This window comes from Panulirus ornatus, chromosome 50, assembly GCF_036320965.1.
Source record: "Panulirus ornatus isolate Po-2019 chromosome 50, ASM3632096v1, whole genome shotgun sequence".
Lineage (NCBI taxonomy): Eukaryota > Metazoa > Arthropoda > Malacostraca > Decapoda > Palinuridae > Panulirus > Panulirus ornatus.
The window spans coordinates 15,303,155-15,325,786 of NC_092273.1; the positions used below are offsets into that span (position 1 = coordinate 15,303,155).

A 22,632-nucleotide genomic window follows, 5' to 3' on the forward strand; every position below is an offset into this window, starting at 1 on the left:
TTTATATTTTGCAGCACCCCTATCCCACATTATATTCCTTAAACCATATTTATGATTTGTGCTGTTGTGGGCATTTTTTTTTATTTATACTGTAGGAGCCTGAGACTTATTTAAGTTTTCATAAACCTTCTCAGATTTCTTGCATAACATAAAACCCTTTTTTTTTTTCATACTTTTAGACAATTTCCCTTACCAGCGAAGTAGTGCCAGGAACTGACAAAGAAATGGCATCATTCACCCATATCCGTTCTCTTGCTGTTGTTTATGATGCACAGAAACCAAAGCCCCCAGTTCACAACCTAGCCCCACGGATGAAAAAGATGATTAATTTTTTTGTGATAATTCATGAGGGAAACTTTTGCAATACCATAAAGTGCCACAGCATCCTGTTTGGGAATTATTGGTCAAGACTTTCATGGCTTGGAAGGTTGCATTGAGGTGAACAAATAATTGAGTTTCAGTACTGTACACTAGTGTGCACATGAATTATACCATAGCACAAGACCTTGATATTAATGTTATTACAGTAGTGAAAGAGCTGTCTTATTATTGTACACCACATTACTCCTTTCCCTTGACTTACGTGGGGAATGCACTCCCCTTCTCCATCATGAAAAGAACTTTTCAGGTGATTTTTCAGCAGAGAGCAACAGGATTTTGTTTGGTTTACTCTCCACTGATGTAATTCATGTGGCACTGTTGTAATCCCAGGATGGGATGCATCTGCAAAGCACATTTATATAATTAAACCTTTTACAGTATATAATTTTAGTTATTAGATGATTTTTTGAACTGTTAATCTTGGGAATTTTAGAGCCCTTATTGGAAGAAGACCATGACACTGCTGCCAATAGCTCTTTTGTTTGAAATGATACAAGACACAGCAGTCCATCTTGTGTACTGCACTGCTGCTAACCATAAATTGGAATTATAGAAATGTACAGTAAAAATTTCGATTTTACTATCACTCCAATCCTGTAGAATAAGAAAGCAGCAAAGATTACAATGATATCAAAGGCTGGAAGCTAAACACATGATTGTTTATATCTTTTGTATATTAACAAAAGGTTAAGATCAATCCCAAAGATAACAAAATCATAAATCCTGTGAAAAATATATTTTATCTGGATGGCATGCCTCTTTTTCTTTTTTTGAAGCCTTTTACAGGTGTATGAAACATTGTTTCAGGCAGACAGATGGACAGAGAAAAATTTACCATTTACTATGAAAAGATCGAGTAATTGCTGGATAACTGTTGAAGGAAATTATGATAACAATGATTATTCATTTTATACTGTAGATATCATCTTATCAGTGGAGCATGCCTCTTTTTCTCTAAAGCTCCCTGTAGCTTCATGAAAGAACAATTAGAGAAGGTCCAGTGGAGTGTAACAAGGATTGTACAAGAATTAAGAGAGCTAACTTATGGGGAAAGGCTGGAGGGCTTTAAATTTACCCACTAGAAGGAAGAAGAGTAAGGGTGTTCAGATCACAATCTTAGGTTTTTAGAATGGTTTGAGAGGTATAGGTTAGAGTAATCAGAGGGCATAACATGAAATTAAATAAAAATCAAGCTTAAAGGAAGGTAAAAAATACATTAAAAGTATAAGAGATTTGAATGGAGAGTGATCAGCAAAGCATAATTAGTTCCAGTGGCTGTGTGCCCTTCATGGTTATTGATGAATAGAATTCATACCATAAGCTGCTTTTTAATTAAGAATGTTTCAGAAGGAGAGGAAATGGACTTGAATCTTGGGATTTAGGTGCTTTTTTTTATGTGTCCGTTAATCAAGAAAATCATACATGTGGTTAGTATACATGTTCTCTACCCACCCTTTTCCATGACTTCCCTTTTGGGTGCAGTTGATTGCTTATCAGACAATCACTTCACTGGTTGAATGTTCATATAGGCTGCTTATAACTGTAACATTGTGCATTGATAGCCCCAGGATGGTTTGATTATATGCCCAGGGTGTGAAGGCTGCCCGATGAGAAGAATTCCATCGTTTTCCCAGACAAATTTTTATGTATTACCCAGTGAACCAGCTCTAGGTCACTAAGATGATGTGCACAATTGTTTTCTAATACTTAAAATTTTTCCCATACACATTCACCATTTTCCACCATAGTAAGTTAGCACTAGAATCGTACAAAGGAATTATCTACATATTCAAAAACTTATGAGAAAAAGTTGACTTAAATGGAAGTCTTACATCCTCATAGTCATGTTCATTTTGAAACTTTACACATATTAATCAGTAAGATCAGATGGTGAACTGTGTTTTCATATATTGTTTTAGTCGGTTAGAAATTTCATACATACTGCTTGCATTGATATCGATCTTTTTTATTTATTTTGTTTTGTTGCTGTCTCCCACGTTAGCGAGGTAGCGCAAGGAAACAGATGAAAGAATGGTTCAACCCACCCACATACACATGTATATACATACACGTCCACACGCAAATATACATACCTATACATCTCAATGTATACATATGTATACACACACAGACATATACATATATACACAATGTACATAATTCATACTATCTGCCTTTATTCATTCCCATCGCCACCTCGCCACACATGAAATAACAACCCCCTCCCCCCTCGTGTGTGAGGTAGCGCTAGGAAAAAGACAACAAAGGCCACATTCATTCACACTCAGTCTCTAGCTGTCGTGTAATAATGCACCGAAACCACAGCTCCCTTTCCACATCCAGGCCCCACAGAACTTTCCATGGTTTATCCGAGACGCTTCACATGCCCTGGTTCAATCCATTGACAGCACGTTGACCCCAGTATACCACATCGTTCCAATTCACTCTATTCCTTGCACGCCTTTCACCCTCCTGCATGTTCAGGCCCCAATCACTCAAAATCTTTTTCGCTCCATCTTTCCACCTCCAGTTTGGTCTCCCACTTCTCATTCCCTCCTCCTCTGACACATATATCCTCTTTGTCAATCTTTCCTCACTCATTCTCTCCATGTGACCAAACCATTTCAAAACACCCTCTTCTGCTCTCTCAACCACACTCGATCTATATCTATCTATATCTCTTATGTCCATTCCCTTCTGGAACTTCCTGAAGTGGGTAGCCACAGCAGTAGTCTCCATAACTAGTGAACTCCAGTGCAGCTTCATATCCTTTAATGCCTTACCCTTAAGAGGCCACTGGCAGAGGGCACATGTAACACAGTGTTTGCAGAGGCTTCTAATTAATGTTCCTACTGACTACTTCAACCAAATATTCCTGCCTCCTACTTCCATCTACTGCTCCTACCATTTTGCTAAAAGGCAGGGTTAGCACATAGCACTAATCACAGGAAAATCTAGAGTTATGAAGAATGAGCTGTGGGAGTTAAAGCAATTTCAAGTATTATGTTTGACAGGGAGAGATTGTATGCTTGAATTGATAATCACCTTGGTAGCATCAAGAACAGATGACACAACCTGAGGGGGAAAATCCTCATTTGGCTCCTTGATGGGAATACATGGCCAGTATTCTTTCTCCACTATCCCCAGAGATAAAGAATAGATTTTATCTTTATTTTTTTTCTCTTCAGAAGTTTCATACCTAATGCAAGTATTATTGAACATAAACATATTTGGAATAGAATAGCTTAAGGCGATGAGGCATGACAAAGCCCTGAAATGTGCTGAAACTAGCCAAGATATACTAGAATTACACATGTGTCATCCAAATTCCCTAATTTGTATTTTCTTTAGCTAGGACAACAATTTTTGACAGAATAAGAAAAGATTTGTCAAGTCATAAACAACTATTTTATTAATTGCTCCCACATTGTCCTGCTAGCTTAACTGAACACAAATAGTCAATATGGATGACAAACTTTGTTTCTGGGATATTAAGGCAGTTTTCATGGTTTTCCGTAATGAGATGGAATCCCTATCTAATTTCCAACTGCCATTGATCTAACATTTAACTGGTATAATGATTCTGTGAATTGTACTTTTCATATATTTAGTAGGTTTTTACCTAACACATATGATAATGATCAGCACATTCAGAAATATGGAAGGATGTAGAGCTTAAGGCCTGAGCATACACGAGAGTGAAAGGTGTGCACAGGATAGAGTGAATTGAAACAGTTTGGTACATAGGGGCAAATGAAGCATCATTGTGTATGGAGCTGGTTGTGGATAAGGAGCTGTGAGGAGATGTGAGCAACTGAGGCCTTTTCTTCATTTGTTGTTGCCACAACCTCACTAATATGGGGAATGGTGAACAGTTCTGAAAGAAAAAGATGCAAAGATATTCTGAAAAATATAGAAAATAGATGAACGAAAGTTTTGCCAAGCATTATGCTTTTCAGTTGAAAACATTCAATATATGATTGTTTAAATATGGTGATTTGTGTTTTTCATATATTGTTTGTGCACATTTCTTTTTATTAGGTTCCTACCTAATGCAAAAATTGATAATCATCAACATTAACAAATATGTATATGTGAGGATAGAATGAAAAAATTTTGAGTGGTCGGGGCTGAAACATGCAGGATTGTGAAAGGTATGTGCAGCATAGAGTGAATTAGAGTAGTGTGGAATGCACAGGGTGACTTGCTGTCTTTAGACAGAACCAGGGGCATATAAAGCAGCTGGAGGAAACCACAGAAAGGTCTGTGGGGCCTGGTTGTGGAAAGGGGTTGTGGTTTTGGTGCATTACACATGACAGCTGGAGAATGGATGTGAGCACATGTGGCCTTTTCTTTAGGTGGTCCTGGTGCTACATCGCTAACATGAGAAACAGTGAACTAGTATGAAATAAGTAGGTATTGTATATTACAGTCCATAAGATACACTTTTATCCCTGAAAAAAGTCTTCAAAAATTGTGCTTCATCATTTAGGGAAAAGGTAATGTATAAGGTATATATTGAAAGCATGTGGATGTACATGGACCTCTCGATTTATACAAGAATTATGTTCTTGAAAATGGTTGCTTAAATCAAATTATGTGAGTAATAAAGATTGAGGCCTTTTTTTGATAATGAGACTACCAAATATTATACCAATGTAAAATTACTGTATACATGTACATACTAAGAAATTTAAGATATTTTGATATACATAAAGTACAGTGAATAAAGATAGAAAATAGCAAACTGAATCCTGATGCATTCTTCTGTTCATGGGAAAGGCACATTCTCAAAGGTTTCTCTTCCAAAATATTTTGATCTCTCCGTGTTAAAAGTCTTCTCAGGAGAATGACAGCCTTCTTCATTAATGTTCTTGAGGGTTCGTGATAAATTTTCAGGAGCAACAGTATCAACTGAAGCAGCCTCACCATTTCTCTTGATGTTGTGGTAACTTTGACGTTTCTCAAATTTCACAAGATGCCCAGAGCTTATTTGAAATGTCTTCGTTGCCCCTTCTGTTTCAAGTCATCATATATACTTCTGGCCTTTGCTAGTATCACAAGCATGCTGACGGGATCATTTTCATGCGTTTGATGTTCAATCCATGTGCTCAACATCCGTTCATTTCTCTCCATAATTGTTGTTCGGATGTATGAGGTAAGGCCTTAGATGTTCTGATTAATGTTACACTTTTGACACTTTCCTTTATCTACCTTTGCACTATCACGAATAGTCCATAAAGTAGATTATTAAGTCCAAGGACATGCTTAATATCAGCTGTTCATTCACCTCAATGTTTGAGCACATCCATCTTAACCTCATCCTTATGCTTCTTAGCATCACTAGTACCAGAACTTAAAAGACTCTTTGATGGTATGATGCAAGGGCAAATGCTTGCAATATACAGTCTTTTGCAGCACAAAATATTGTAGCAGCCTTTACTGTAGACCATTTTGATACCATGCATACACATGCTTCTCATACAGTGTTGGCAACGCCACATACTGTATGCTGCCGGTCCCATGATCACATTATTCCAAAGCTAAGCCCACATAGACTGAAAAAGGTGTATATAGACTGCGAGTTTTGAATTCTAAGAATGCTGTAAATTAATTACACAAATCAATAGGTACCTGTAGTCTCAAGATAATTTCCTGTAGTCATAAGAATTACTACCTTAGATTTTGCATAGACCAGCTGTTTCCCATTATATTATCAACCAGAATGCACATATTATTTAAAATCATGCTTGTTTTGTGAGTTGAAATATCAGGGAACCTACCATGGTAATAACCAAGGATCATTTTGGGTATGATGGTGCTATCTGTTGAGTACACCCTCTAAGAGTGAGGTGGAAGCGAATGTCATTGTTTCACCAAACAAGAACCCATTTTGATTCTGTGTTGATGTCAATGTCAGACACTACAATAGCAAATGTAGGCATATTGCATCCATAAGATGTCCATGTTGTATCTACTTGCCCTCCAGCCCATACGTAAAGTCAGCATCACAGAAGATGCTGTCATACTTAGTTAGCTATGAACTAGAAGTTTTTGAATATGTGAAGGAAAATGGTAATTGTGCTGCTGAAAGGTACTTTGGGCCCCCTTCCACTTAAAAGATAATGCAAGAATGGAGGAAGTAAGAACAGAAGTTGGAGCAAACAGATAAACTGAAGCATGGCTTTCATCAGTCACATGCACATTGGGTATAGCTAGAGAAGGATTGCTGATCAGAGGAATTTCAGGATACCAGTTTCACCCAAAGTTGTAATCTGCAAAGCAAAAGGAATGACAGCAACACAATGCATTTTCTGAGACACCATAATGATGTAATAGGTTTGTGAAGTGCTATAGTCTTAGCATGCTTGTATAATCCAGGATTGCACTGAAGATGCCAATCAGATTATGAGATGTTTATGGCTTTTTACAGATGTATCATTGACATGGTGGAACACTAACTTTGAATTAATAGAAGATTGTAACATGGACAAAATCCCCCATACATTTGATGTGTCTTCCAATAGAAGTGTAGACAAAGTACACGGTAATATAGTCACCATAAAAACTCCTGGTAATGAGAAAAATCAACCACAGTTATTGCACTTCAACCATCAATTATTTTTAAGAGGATAACCACAAAAAAAAATCTGCCTGGTGTCTTCATCCATGTCAACCCAAATGGTTGGACAGATGAAAATGGAATAAAACTTTGGCTTGAAATAGTTTGATCATGGCATCCTGGCGGTCTTCAAAACAAAAAAAAAAAAATGCCCTTCTTGAATGATCAACTTAAAACAACACTATAGAAGCAACAAAAAGAAAGCAATTGTGGAAATTTCAGGTGGCCTTGCTAATCAGCTTCTACCTTTCAACATCTCTTTGAATAACCTTTTGAAGGATTGACAGAAGGAGAATAGAGCAGTTGGATGGCAACTTCATACCACAATATGACCTCAGTAGGGCAAACAAAGAGGTCCATCATTTGCTAGGTTGTAAATGGGTAAAAAAGTTATGGTGTGTGAAGATCAAATATTTTGTGAAAGATTTCAAGAAATGTAGAATTCGTTATGCAGTGGATGGTACAGAAGATGTACTTTAAGAAGACTGGCAATTTGGCAGACCAATGATGATGACATAGTGGGTTATGGCATTGATTCCAAAAGTGATGATGAAGACATGGACCTTTGTATCTGTGAGGATGTTCAAAATTTTAGAAGTTTTATTTTTTTCTTTTAACACTTTGATATTGTATTTAGTATTGAAAAATGTTTTTCATAAAATACAATAGATAACATAAATGATATTTCATGAATATTTAGTGTGGACTCATTATTGATGTGGGTGAGGTACAGCATTTAGCATTTGATTGGTGAAAAGAGAACAGGTGGTAAAACTTTGCATAAGATAAAATCTGGCCATGTAGCTTGAGTGGATGATGTCATCGTTGAATTTCTTGAGAAAGAGTGTGACTGCATAGTTGATCAGTTAGGTTTCTCAGTATGTGTCTGGGTCATGATGAGGTGCCTAAGAATTGGTGGAGTGTATTTATAGTGCCACTGTATAAAGGCTAGGGGGACAAGGTAAGTGTTTGAATTACAGAGGTACAATTTTGTTGAGTATAACTGTGTAGTTATATTGAAGAGTGTTAATTAAGAGGGTTGTAGCATTCAGAGATCATCAGATTGGTTAGAAACACTAGTTTTAGGAGTGATACAATGTATGGATCATGTGTTTGCTTTAAAGATTGTTAATAAAAGATACTCAGAGAAACAAAAGGATTCATTTCTGGCATTTCTAGATATGGAGGAAACATACAATAGGGTTGATAGAGATGCTTTGTGGAAATTATGAAAACTTGAAGTAGGAGGAAAGCTGTTAGAAGCAGAGAGGAGATTTTATCAAGAGAGTGAGGCGTGTGTACAAGTGGGCAAAGAGGAGGCCAAGTGGTTCTAGGTGAGTGCAGCTCAGCAAGGGTTTGTGCTGTCACAGAGGCTGTTTCATATATTTATTGAAGGGTGGTGAGGGAGGTTGATTGGAAGGATCTTGAAAAGAGGAGTTAGTATGCAGCTGTCTGGGGTTGAGGTGAGTTAGTTGTTTGTCGATGTGATGCTGGTGGCAGATGCAAGTGATTAACTGAAGAGGTTACTGTCTGAGTTTGGGAGTGTGTGAAAGAAGAAAGTTGAGAATAAATATGAATAAAAGCATGGTTATTGGGTTTAGTAGTGAATAGAGACAGGTTATTTGGAGAATTAGTTTGAATGGGGAGAACTTGGAGGAAGTGGGATGTTTTTGATACAGTACCTGGGAATGGATATGGAGGAAAATGGAAGCTTGTGAACTGAAGTGAGCCATAGGATGGGTGAGGGGGCATACTGGGGAATGCGGGGAAAGAATGGTCACTCTATAAGGGCGAGGATGGTTATGTTTGATGGTATAGTAGTCCTTGGATGCTGTGTGGATGAAAGGCTTGGGCTGAACACAAAAATATAAAGAATGGGGGAATTAGTTGGAAATTAAAGTGTTCTTGAGGACAACATTTGGTGTAAGGAGGGCTGATGGATTAATAAATGAAAGATTCAGAGACAGCTGTGATAGTAATAGTATGTACAACAGAGCTGAAGAGGTTATGCTGAATTGGTTTGGACATGTGGAGAGGATTAATGAGAAAAAGATGACTTAAGAAGATATAACTGTCAGAAATGGGAGGAGCAAGGAAAATGGGGAAACAAGAATGATGGGGTGAAAGATGCTTTGAAGGCTCATGGCATGAACATGCAGGAAAGTGCAAGACATATAAGGGATATAGCAAATTGGAGCAGTAGGTCTACAGAGGATAACATGCTGTCAATAAGCTAAAGCATGCCACTTGAATCATATGGGGGAAATCACGGAAAGGTCCATGGGGCACCTGGATGTTAATTGAGGGGTTATGGTTGTGGTGCATTATACATGACAGTTAGAGAGAGGATGTTAGTGAATGAGGCCATTTCTTCGTCCGTTCCTGGCACTACCTCACTGATGCAGAAAGTGGCAGATTTAATAAAAAAGATCCTCTGTTTGTTATGCTATTATCATTACTTTTATAACTATATATATTATTTTGGACCACAGACTCACTTGGAATGCGGATTGATGTTATTGGCCTTCTCCAAGAGTGTGATGGAGCCTTAACAGTCAGTCATCCCAGTACTTTGGTTGAGGCTCTGCAGGCAACTCCATTGCCTGAAGATCTCATGCTACATACTCTGATTGCCACCTACCTGCCAGGCTCCCACAAGTCTCTCAATCTTAAGGGAGTTGAGCAGGTAAGATTTAAAGAATGTAAATTAAGAGTAGTAATAAGCAAAAAAGTAAAAGCATCTGACTAATTTTACTTGATTTTTATATTTGACTTTTGATTTTAACAACTGTACTATAACTTGGTTTCATTTCCAGTACACTTACTTGTATTTATTGACACGAATCAAGCAGAAGGCTATTGATTATTTGATCATGATTTTTAGAATAAGTGTTTCATCCCTGTCATAACACAGAGTAGTTTTAAACGTTTTCAGAATATGCACTCATATAAAATGACTTTTTGTTGTGCAGAAATGTAATGACTTTGGGTTATCAGAGCTTTAACAGTGATGTGTTTATATAGGAGTATTGTAAGTGAGCTTTCATGCATGTCAAACAAGCCTACAGATGCATGTTCTTTTCAAAAATTTTCATTATAGCCATGCCTTATTTTAAAGTGCAAAACACGAAAGTAGCACTTGAATTGTATGCAAAGATTTTGTGTATTAGCTTACCTTGTTCAATTTTGATTTAGTGGAAATGGTTAGTGAAAAACCAGTTGCTTCTGGTAGATGAATGAAATATGCCTGAAAAGAATGAAGGTTACAGTAGAATTATAAAGAGTGGAAAAATAGTGTTAGGGAAGCAAAAACACAAGAATGAAATAGATGAAGGAACAGTAGATACTGAGTTCACTGTCTAGTATTCATATGAAGATACTTGATAGATCATTAATGTTACAGAATTCTGCCTGTTCATGTTTACGCCATTAGTAAAAAGTCATCTTCAATGAGGCTGTATCACTGTCAGTTGACAAAAATTGTCATAGTCTCATCAGATAACTAATCACTCCAATGCACCTCAGTGCATTCTTGAAGCTTTAGGAGATGGAGGAGTCCTTGGGGTTATATGATGAGAATTATGGTAATAATGATAATGTCAGCAATGAAATATTGAAAAAAGGAAAATTTTTTCATGGGCAATTGAAGAAACTTGTATACGATTATATATAGCGCTGAAGATTTTGACTTAAGGTTGACTAACTTCCATCCAGGTACTGCTGAGAGTGAAGCGTGTGTGTGAATTTGGCCAAGAAATGGCAAGTCGACTTGATACTCCTCTGTGGTGCAATACAGAATCTGGGGTGTTCAGCTTCTCTATGGATGGTGTAGTTGTTGATGAAAAAGTAAAAAATAAAGACACTGGCATGGTAAGTAAGTGTGCTGTTTTGAATTTTAGCTTAATGTTACAAGAAATTCAGCAAACTGTACCAAATTCTTCTGTTCTATGCATGGATATTTTAGAAATTTACTGATGTATTCGAAATTCATTTTCTCTGTAAGGGATATTTCCCTTTTTTAACATGGACAAGCTGCAGGGACACTTGCTATGGTGAGTTTAATGTACTGAGGTGTGGATCAGCTTCATGGGGACACAGCCACCAAAATAAGATGGATTTGCCATCCCAAGGAGAGTAACTTCTGAATTCATCCAATTAAAGTTGGCCAGTCATGTGCTGTACTATAATAAAAAAAAAGATAGTATTTAGTTGAGTTAGGGTTATGTTGCAAATGAGCAGTTACTCTTGTAACCATCACCATGGGCACACCAGCATATCCCATGTGTGTTTCACTCTCAGTATGTCCATATAAGATGAATAAACTCTTGGGCTCACTTTGGGAAGATGAGATGGTAATTTTGGTTCTCAGCTTCTAAACTTAGTCCACACACAGAAAAATCTTAGCAAAGTTCCTTTTCTGAATTTAACATTGCTGGAGGGTTATATAAGATATACAAGGAGTTGAATGGTGAGTTCAAAGGTGCTTTCACAGTGAAAGACGTTTGTAACCTCAGCACCTTTGAGGTGGAATGGGGAGTAGGTCTTAGGAAGCAGTGAAAGTGCTAGAAAAGATGTAAACACACCAGTAAATTGCCTTAACCCATATATCTGTCTTAAACAAGAGGAAAGGTTGGGTAGACAGTTTGTATTTTGACTTCCAGAAAGCATTTGACACAGTACTGCATGGGAGGCTGTTTAAGAGGCTAGAAAAACTGGCAGGAATAAGGGGAAGCCTCCTCTGATGCACAGAAGATTGTCTAAGTGGAGGGAAACAAAGGATGCACCAGGGGAACCTTCTCCAAATGGGTGGAGGTCACTAGTGAAGTGTCCCAGGGTTCTGTCTCAGTAAAATTACTCTTCCTGATCTATGTAAATGACTTGTCTGAAGGTATGGACTCCTGCCTGAATATGTTAACAGATGATGCAAAAGTCATGAGGGAATTGCAAAGGAAGATGGATTGCTTCAGCTTACATGGAGACCTAAATGTAAAGTAACAAGGATGAGACAGAGTGAAAGAAAGCCTCGGTATGTTTTATTACCTAGTAGGAAATACGACTCGAGATTATGTTTGTGAGAAAGACTTGGGAGGCAACTTTGTCTGTAACCTGTCACCAGAGTCTCACATTAGGAGAATAGTAATATAGAGAAACTGTCTTCTGGCAAATATCAGAAAAGCTTTCAAGCATATGGGGAAGTGAATATTTAGCAAGTAGTTCATATCCTACATAAAGCCAAAACAAGAATGTGTTCCTCAAGTTTTGTCACTAATAGAGAATGTCCAAAAGAGGGCATCAAAGATGGTACCAGCATTAACAGAGCTCAGTTACAAGGAAAGGCTAAATGCTGCAGGTTTTCCCATCTTGGAAGAGAGAAAAGTGGGTGATGACCAAATCACAGCCTTTTGGTTTTTAAAACAGATCGATGAAGTGGATAGTGTTTAATTTTTTGATGGATGTAAGGGTAGAACACCATGAGGATAATATAGGAAGTAAAGGAAAAAAATTGTTATGAAGAATATAAAAAGGTATTTTTTTATAATAAGTAAAGATGAATGGAACAAGATAACAGAGGACATGGTTAATTCAGACAGCATACATGAATTTAACAAGTTTTATGATAGCAGAGAATATTCAAGGAATAGGGTTCCACAAGTGTAAAACTCCCTCCCTTTGCTGTACAATTAGAAAATTGTGTAGGCCCTGGTTTTTGGATAGGGAGAAGTGGTTTTGGTGCATTGCACATGACTGGTAGGGAATGGATGTGAGCAAATGAGGCCTTTTCTTCGTCTTTTCATGGCACTACCTCACTAACGCAGGAAACAACAGACAAGTACAATTGAAATATTCAAGACACTTGTTAGAAAACAGGGTAAGACTCAAAACAGCCCTACAAATCAATAACTTAACTTTTATGCAGCAGTGGTAATACATTTCAACAAACTCACTTTGCACATAGCATAGCAAATTCACATTGAAATTTTTATAGCTTCTGTTAGATGATGTCCATAGTATTATACAACAGCCCCTTACAAGCAGTTGTATTTAAGAATCCCCGTAGGAGACCAAATACAGTGTCACAGATTGACGATTATCATTAAACATTTATGTGCTAACTAAGGTGTGAGGGTGCATCATATCACAATTCCTTGGTTCATTTCACACAAGTCTGAATCTTTATTTCACTCTTACTCATTTATTACATTGTACTTTTTTCTGCATTCTTGTTCCCAGTGTATACACAGCAAATTGAAAATGAAGCTTTTATCATGACAGTGAATAAGTTAAGCACATAGATTCATATATTAGACCAGAACTAGAGCACAATTCTCTGGTTTAGTCATAGTACCTTACCCTTTCAGCATTTATATGGTTGGCAGGGGACCCAAGAGGTGGGCACACAGAACTGGTTGGTATGTACCAGACAATTAAATTCCAAGAGAAGGTGCATGAATGTCCAAAGTGGTCACTGGAGGGATACTGAGGCCCCCAGCTGCTATGCTGATTCATCCTTTGTTTGAATATCCGTCTTATGGCCAGCCAGTAGCATCTACTGTGCATGCAAAATTTAACTTTTGATAAGAAATAGATGTGCTGATTGATGGCAATAGTACCCTGCCAGGCAGGGTGTAGAATCATGCCTGTGACACTAGTAGGAATAAAGATATTCAGGGAACTATTTGAGGAGTTAAGAGGAGGGCAGCAAAGGTAGCACCTGAATTAAGACAACTTAGTTATGATTGGAGGCCACAGATATACCCTCCTTGGAAGAAAGAAGAGTAAGGGGGTGATGATCACAGCCTCCAAGAGTTTCCTAACTGGATTGTGTCAGCTGTGAACAGTTCTTCGAAAGATGCAGAGATGGGATAACCAGAGGCCTTCACAAGAAATTAAGCAAGAAACTTCTCAGAAAAGATGGAAAAAAGGACTTTTGTTGTATCATGGTGGAAGATGAATAGAGTAGTCATGGTGTTGAAATTGTAGATGCTATCATTATTCAAAAGTTTAAAGAATTGTACGATACAAAAAGTTTTAGAAATGAAGCCCGGAAAATGTAGAAGTCCGTTCTCTTGGATTTTATCATTTCAGAATTGCTCGCCTTTTCTTGCATCAGCAAGGTAGTGCCTGAAACAAAAAACAGTCTCATTCTCTCTCATCCACTCTCTAGCAGTTATGCAAAATGCACCAAAACTAGAGCTCCTTATCCATAGCCAAGCACCACATACCTTTCCTTGGTTTCCCTTGATTGCTCCATATGCCCTGGTCCATACCATACAATGCAGTCTGTATACCACATTTCTCTGATTCCCCCCATCCCAGACATGCCTCACCCTCTTTATGTTCAGACCCCAATAATAAAGCATCATTCAATCCATCCTTCCATTTCCATTACCCTCTACTCCTTGTTCCCTCCACTTCTGACATATATACCCTCTTAGTTAGGCTTTTCTTACTCATCCTCACCTTATGTTCACCACTCTTACAACCTCGGCTCATTCTCTTAACTTGTCGTTACTGTACTTGAATAACCCTCATCACACATATCAACTACATTTTTTTTTTCCAACACATCCATTTTTATTTTAAGGGCCCATGCCTTGCATTCTTTCGGCGCTGTCAAAGCTACTTTACCATCAGACATACGTATCTTTTTATTTTTATCACAGGCCTCTCATTCCATACCCTCATTAATTCACCCAGGACCTTAACCCACCCCCTTCATTCATCATATGGCTTACTTCAGCTCCTACTTCCAGGCATCAAAAATTCTCCATTTGCTTCAGGTTCTCTCCATTCAAACACACACTCCATCGTACCTGTTTCTCTCCCCTACCAAACAAATAATCTTGCTTTTATTCATATTAGCTCTCAACTTTCTCCATCCTCACACTTTTCCAAAACAGAAATCAGTTTCTGTAGTTTCTCATTCAAGTCTACCTCCAAAGCCATGTCATTTGCAAACAGCAACTGTCACCTCCCAGGTCTCCTACACTCAACAGTGTGCAGATGCACCCCTCTTTCCAAGACCCTGACAATTACCTTCTTCACCATCATGTTTGTGGATAGGTTAAACACTCAACACAAACCTACCATTACCTGGAACTCATTCTCTCACACACACACTTTCTCTGTCTCTCTCTCTGTCTCTCTCTCTCTCTCTGTCTCTCTCTCTCTCTGTCTCTCTCTCTCTCTCTCTGTCTCTCTCTCTCTCTCTCTCTGTCTCTCTCTCTCTCTCTCTGTGTCTCTCTCTCTCTCTGTCTCTCTCTCTCTCTCTGTCTCTCTCTCTCTCTCTCTCTCTCTCTCTCTCTCTCTCTCTCTCTCTCTCTCTCTCTCTCTCTCTCTCTCTCTCTCTCTCTCTCTGTCTCTCTCTCTCTCTCTCTCTCTCTCTCTCTCTCTCTCTCTCTCTCTCTCTCTCTCTCTCTCTCTCTCTCTCTCTCTCTCTCTCTCTCTCTCTCTCTCTCTCTCAGCAACGGCAGCTGAGGCCCTAATCAAGGCAAGGTAGCACCAGGAAACAGACAATGAATGGTCCATACACACATATATACATGAACACCTGTACATGCATATACATGGTCCAGTTCAGTGACAGTATGTCAACCCCAATATACCACATCGTTCCAATGCACTCTATTCCTTGCCTGCCTCTCACCCTCCTGTATATTCAAGCCCCAATCGGTCAAAATCTTTTACACTTTATCCTTCCACCTCCTATTTGGTCACCCACTTCTTGTTCCCTCCACCTCTGACACATGTATCCTCTTCGTCAACCTTTCCTCACTTATGTCCAAACCATTTCAACTCACCCTCCTCTGCTCTCTCACTCACACTCTATTTCCACACATCTCTCTTACCCTTTAATTACTTAATTGATCAAACCACATATTGTCCTCAAACATATATATTTATGTTTATTATACTTAATCGCTGTTTCCTGCATCAGTGAGGTAGCACCAGGAAACAGATGAAGAATGGCCCATACACGCACTTATACATGCATATACATCAACATATACATATATATAGATGTACATTGTTCATACTTACATGTCTTCGTCCATTTCCATTGCTACCACCCTGCAGGAAGCAGCATCATTACCCCTGCTTGAGTGAGGTAGTGCCAGGAAAACAGACAAAAAAGGCCACATTTGTTCACATTCGGTCTCTAGCTGTCATGTGTGATGCACCGAAACCACAGCTCCCTATCCATCTCCAGGCCCTATAGTCCTATTCATGGTTTACCCCAGATGCTTCACGTGCCCTTGTTTAAACCATTGACAAAACGTCAACCCTGGTATACCACATCATACCAATTCACACTTTTCCTTGCATGCCTCTCACCTTCAAGTATGTTCTGGCCCCAATCACTCAAAATCATTTTCACTCCATCCTTCCTTCTCCAATTTGGTCTCCACTTCTCCTTGTTCCCTCCACCTCTGACACATATATATTTGTCAATCTTTCCTCCTTTATTCTCTTTGTATGTCCAAACCATTTCAACACCCCCTCTTCTCTCTCAACCACACTCTTTCTATTTCCACACATCTCTCTTACCTTTTCATTACTTAATCGATCGAACCGCCTCACAAGGTAGCACCAGGAAACAGACAATGAATGGTCCATCCACTCATATACACACATTTCATTTCCATCACATCCACCCTCCTCCATACAACCCTATCTATAGCCCATGCCTCACAACCATACAACATTGTTGGAACTACTATTCCTTTGAACATACCCATTTTTGCTCTCTGAGATAACCTTCTCTTCTTCCACACATTCTTCATCGTTGCCCCCCTCCCCCCATGACTCACTTCCGCTTCCATGGTTCCGTCCTCTGCAAAGTCCACTCCCAGATATCTAAAACACTGTACTTCCTCCATTTTTTCTCCATTCAAACTTACATCCCAGTTAACTTGTTTCTCCACCCTACTGAACCTAATAACCTTGTATTCATTCACATTTACTCTCAACTTTCTCCTTTCACACACTTTTCCAAACTCAGTCACCAACTTATGCAGGTTCTCACCCGAATCAGCCACCAGTGCTGTATCATCAGCAAACAACAACTGACTTGTTTCCCAAGCCCTCTCATCCCCAACAGAGTGCATACTCTCCCCTCTCTCCAAAACTCTTAACATTTACCCCTAAACACCCCTTCCATAAACAAATTTAAACAACCATGGGGACATCACACACCCCTGCCGCAGACCGACATTCACTGGGAACCAATTGCTCTCCTCTCTTCCTATTCATACACATGCCTTACATCCTCGATAAAGTTTTCACTGCTTCTAGCAGCTTACCTCCCACACTTACCTTCCACAAAGCATCTCTATCAACCCTATCATATGCCTTCACCAGGTCTGTAAATGCTACATACAAATCCATATGTTTTTCTAAGTATTTCTCACATTCTTCAAAGCAAACACCTGATCCACACATCCTCTACCACTTCTGAAACCACTCTGCTCTTCCCCAATCTGATGCTCTGTCCATACCTTCACCCTCTCAATCCCTCCCATATAATTTCCCAGGAATCCTCAATAACTTATGCCTTTAGTTTGAACACTCACCTTTATCCCCTTTACCTTTATACAGTGGAACTATGCATGCATTCTGCCAATCCTCAGGCACTTCACCATGGTCCATACGTACACTGAATATCTAATGCAGTCACCTTTCTCAATAAGTTCCACTGCATCCATCCAAACCTGCCGCCTTGCTTTCTCTGCCTCTTCTCTCTTAACCAAAGCATTCTCCCTGACTCTCTAACTTCACGCACCACCCCAACCAAAACACCCTGTATCTGCCACTCTTATCATCAAACAAATTATGCAAACCTTCAAAATACTCACTCCATCTCCTTCTCCTTTCATCACTACTTGTTATTACTTCCCCACTTACCCCCTTCACCAATGTTCCCTTTTGTTCTCTTGTCTTACACTTGTTATTCACCTCCTTCCAAAACATCTTTTTATTCTCCCTAAAGTTTAATGATACTGTCTCACCCCATCTCTCATTTTCCTCTTTTTCAACCCTTGCACCCTTCTCTTAACCTCCTGCCATTTTCTTTTATACATCTCCCAGTCATTTGCATTCCTTCCTTGCAAGTATCATCCAAATGCCTCTCTTTTCTCTTTCACTAACAACTATACTTTTTCATCCTGCCACTCACTACCCTATATAATCTGCCCACCTCCCACCTTTCTCATGCCACATGCATCTTTTGCACGAGCCATCACTGCTTCCCTAAATACATCCCATTCCTCACCCACTCCCCTCACATCATTTGCTTTCACCTTTTGGCATTCTACACTCTGTCTCTCTTGGTACTTGCTCACACAAGTCTCTTTTCCGAGCTCTCTTACTCTCACCACTCTCTTCTCTCCAACATTCTCTTTTCTTTTTTGAAAACCTCTACAAATCTTAACCTCCAGCTGCCCCTTACGGCAGATTAACATCCAAAAGTCTCCTTTGCATGCCTATCAGTTAACATGCAATCCAATAAAGCCCTTTGACCATCTCTTTTATTCACATACATAATACTTATGTTTATTTATTTTAATATACTTTGTCGCTGTCTCCTGCGTTAGTGAGGTAGCATAGGGAAACAGACAAAAGAATGGCCCAACCCACCCACATAAATATGTATGTACATACACGTCCACACATGCACATATACATACCTATACATCTCAACATATACATACAGACATATACATATATACACATGTACTAATTCATACTGTCTGCCCTTATTCGGTCCTGTCGCCACCCCGCCACACATGAAAATGACAACCCCCTCCCCCCACATGTGCGCGAGGTAGCACTAGGAAAAGACAACAAAGGCCACATTCATTCACACTCAGTCTCTAGCTGTCATGTATAATGCACCGAAACCACAGCTCCCTTTCCACATCCAGGCCCCACAGAACTTTCCATGGTTTACCCCAGATGCTTCACATGCCCTAGTTCAATCTATTGACAGCACGTTGACTCCGGTATACCACATCGTTCCAATTCACTCTATTCCTTGCACGCCTTTCACCCTCCTGCATGTTCAGGCCCCTGATCACTCAAAATCTTTTTCACTCCATCTTTCCACCTCCAGTTTGGTCTCCCACTTCTCTTCGTTCCCTGCACCTCTGACACATATATCCTCTTTGTCAATCTTTCCTCACTCATTCTCTCCATGTGACCAAACCACACTCTTTTTATGACCACACATCTCTCTTACCCTTTCATTACTTAATCAAACCACCTCACACCACATATATGCATATACATATGCCTATATTAGCGGATGGGCCATTCTTCATCTGATTCCTAGCACTACCTCGCTGACATGGGAAACTGCTGCAACCAGGATTCGAACCTATACGCTCAACCCTGGGCGGCCCATGAATGCATCATTGTCAGGAACTCGAACCACTACACCACGGGAGTCCATGCACACATGCTTTACTCTCTTGATGAAAGCTTCTCTCAGCTTGTAGCTTTTGTCCCTCACCAAATGTTCATAACACCTTCCACAAAGCTTTTCTATCAACCCTATCTTATGGAATCTCAAGATCCATGTGTCAGGTACTGATCATTCTCTTCCTCACAAACTATCTCACACTCAGTTACCATATGCTAAAATGTCAAGTTTGCTTAATTTTTGCTTATTCTTATGCACCAGCTTGTAGAGTTTATGATTCAGTCACTTGTGTCACAGTAACTGAAGTGTTAAGGAAAAGGTTTTAAAAAAGCCTCTATATTTTTGTAATTGAAATAAATTGTTTGATATGAATAGAAACATATGTTCTGATATAGAATATGTTGCTAAGTTAGATTTCGAAGAGAACATTTCATCTTTATCTTTGAAAAAAATTTTCCACTAAAGGGAACCCTAAGTCGAGAAGCATCTACATCCCCGACTGAAGAAGATCTCCTGTCTGTTCCACCAGCAAAGAAGGAATCACGGCGATTAGCAGGCATGCAGTCACTCACTGCACAGTGGTTGCAGCATGAAGTACGTAACTTGGAAGAGCGTACTGCTCGTCGTGCCACCTTAGGCCTGTACTTAGTTCCAGATGCATCAGTGCTTATTAACCACCTCCAGGCTATCAAAATGATTCTTGCAAAGCCTACGCATATGATTATCATTCCACAAGCAGGTAAGGAAAATACTTTTGATTATTCAAATACAGACTTCATGATTTAGGTTTTGCAAATTTCTTTTTTTTCCAACAAGGGATTTGGACTACGTGATGTTTCATTCCTCTATTACCATAGTCATGATACACAAAAAAGGGGATATCTGCAAATATTTGTGTGTAGGAATATCTCTTTAGTGCATGTTAACCTGACCAGATTGCCTTGGAGTTTAATTGCCCTTGTCATTTGTTTCTACAATCATACAAGAGTAACCATCTTCTTGTCAGCTAAAAATATGTGTAAAGAGACAGAAAATGTCTTTTTGTTTTGTGTTTGAATTTTGGGCCAAGAAAAAGATGGTCCTGTTGTGTTTTCCATTAGGATGTTTGAAATGGTGAAGTGAATTTTTGTTTATGGGTATGCATAGCACAGACACAGAGAAGAGAGGATAGACAGGAGCATGATGTGTTTCTCTCAGAATATGGTAAGTTGTTACCATTATGTGGATTAAGATGTAGTTTGTCAGATCATTTGGCAATATTAATGATCTTCCTTGCTGAACTGAAAGGTTCTTTTCTCTAGAAAAAATAGGTACTGAATAAGCAAATACAGGTGCTCATAGTGAAAGACAAATATTCCCAGCCAAGGCCATAGTTCCCCTCTTTCTTCTGTACTTTCCTCATAAAGTGATACATTAAGTGTTCTTTGTCTTCACTGAGGTCATCTTCCAGTCCATTTATTTTCTTTGAGGTCATTGTTCATACATAATGCACAGGTCATCAACCATGTATTCACGATGTTAGTTTTAGGTTTGCTAAGGAGGGTAAACGTTTTCCTATGCCTTCCTGGTATTGGAAGAGACTTCTTCTAAATAGGCTACTATTAGCACAGTAAGTTTGCTGGATATTGAAATAGAGACAGGAAAAGTGAACACAGCAGTTGTTGTTTGTCACCAGTCTCCAACAGCATATCTGTTGTTCTCGAGTTCTGTTAAAAGATTCTATGGTGTCAAAGGTCCAGGCCAAAATCCATCACAGCTCTCTGATTCATACCCATTATGATAACCAGCAGCTGCCCACCCATCACTATGACATTCACCCTGCCAAGACACCCACCCATCAAAAAAAAAAAAAAAAAAAAAAAAACTCTCTCTCTCTCTCTCTCTCTCTCTCTCTCTCTCTCTCTCTCTCTCTCTCTCTCTCTCTCTCTCTCTCTCTCTCTCTCTCTCCAAATTAATTCCATAATATTTTTTCCTTTCTAGTTATTGACTTGCTGGACCAACAGAAGCGAGAAAGTTTGGGTGCACGTGATGCCATCCGCTGGCTTGAGATTAAGTTTCGTCACGGCTCAAGGTTTATTAGAGCCCAGCGTCCCCATGAACGGACTCACCTACCCCTTATTAAATACCCTAAACGCAAGGACAAAGAAGCGTGGTAAGTTGTAATTTTTATGCATTTGAAAAATACTGTTACATTAGCTGTTAGGACTTTGTAAGTTTGTTGAAAATTTGTACCTGCTTTACTTTTTCTTTTTTTTCCCCCCATTAGATGTGAAGTGGTTTGATGGAGTAAGTAATAATAGGGTAAGAGAGATGTGTGGTAATAAAAAGAGTGTGGTTGAGGGTTAGGTCACATGGAGAGAATGAGTGAGGAAAGATTGACCAAGAGGATATACGTGTCAGAGGTGGAGGGAACGAGAAGTGGGGCCTAAACATGCAGGAGGGTGAAAGGCGTGCAAGGAATAGAGTGAATTGGAACGATGTGGTATACCAGGGTCGACGTGCTGTCAATGGATTGAACCAGGGCATGTGAAGCATCTGGGGTAAACCATGGAAAGTTCTGTGGGGCCTGGATATGGAAAGGGAGCTGTGGTTTCGGTGCATTATTACATGACAGCTAGAGACTGAGTGTGAACGAATGTCAGTCATTACTTTCCCATACACCTTACCAAGTATGCTCGATAGACATACCTCTATAAATCAAGTATTTGCTTTTATCCTCTTTGCCTTTTTGTTTATCATACATGCATTTAGTCCTCAGCTGCCTCTCATTTAACCATACAAATATTGAAAAGCCTAACAACCCATTCAAAATGCTGTAACCTCCTGTCTTGAGAAATTAATTTTCAATCCCATTCACTCCTGTCACTTTGCCATGCTTCAGCTTATGCAAGACTTTCGCTTCCTTATCTCTTTTCATTGTACCATACACTATGATTTTCTTGCACTACATATCATTGCAACTCAAACACATTCCACCCACACCCTACCAGTAAACACACTCAACACCTCTTAAAAATACTCACTCCATGTATTTTTTTCACTTTCCATGTATATATATATTTTCTTTCCCCAAGATCACTTTTATGGGATGTCTTGCAGTGCTAAGGAAACATGCCATATCCACTAGTCAGGACTGTAGGCCAAGAAGCAAAATGATGTGGGTATTTCTGTGTGGTTTGAGTGTAGGAGTTTTGAGGAGTAAGTACCT

The 22,632-nt window shown here is 39.2% G+C and overlaps 1 protein-coding gene across 1 annotated transcript in view; it reads left to right on the forward strand.

Moving 5' to 3' along the window:
- Nucleotides 1-22,632, forward strand: part of Smg5 (Smg5 nonsense mediated mRNA decay factor) — an 81,311-nt gene that overhangs the window by 39,662 nt on the left and 19,017 nt on the right. Inside the window, exons 12-15 of the mRNA XM_071691481.1 lie at nucleotides 9,496-9,689; nucleotides 10,718-10,873; nucleotides 19,890-20,163; nucleotides 21,405-21,576. Coding sequence (XP_071547582.1) covers nucleotides 9,496-9,689; nucleotides 10,718-10,873; nucleotides 19,890-20,163; nucleotides 21,405-21,576 — 796 coding nt within the window. The remainder of the gene's footprint in view (nucleotides 1-9,495; nucleotides 9,690-10,717; nucleotides 10,874-19,889; nucleotides 20,164-21,404; nucleotides 21,577-22,632) is intronic.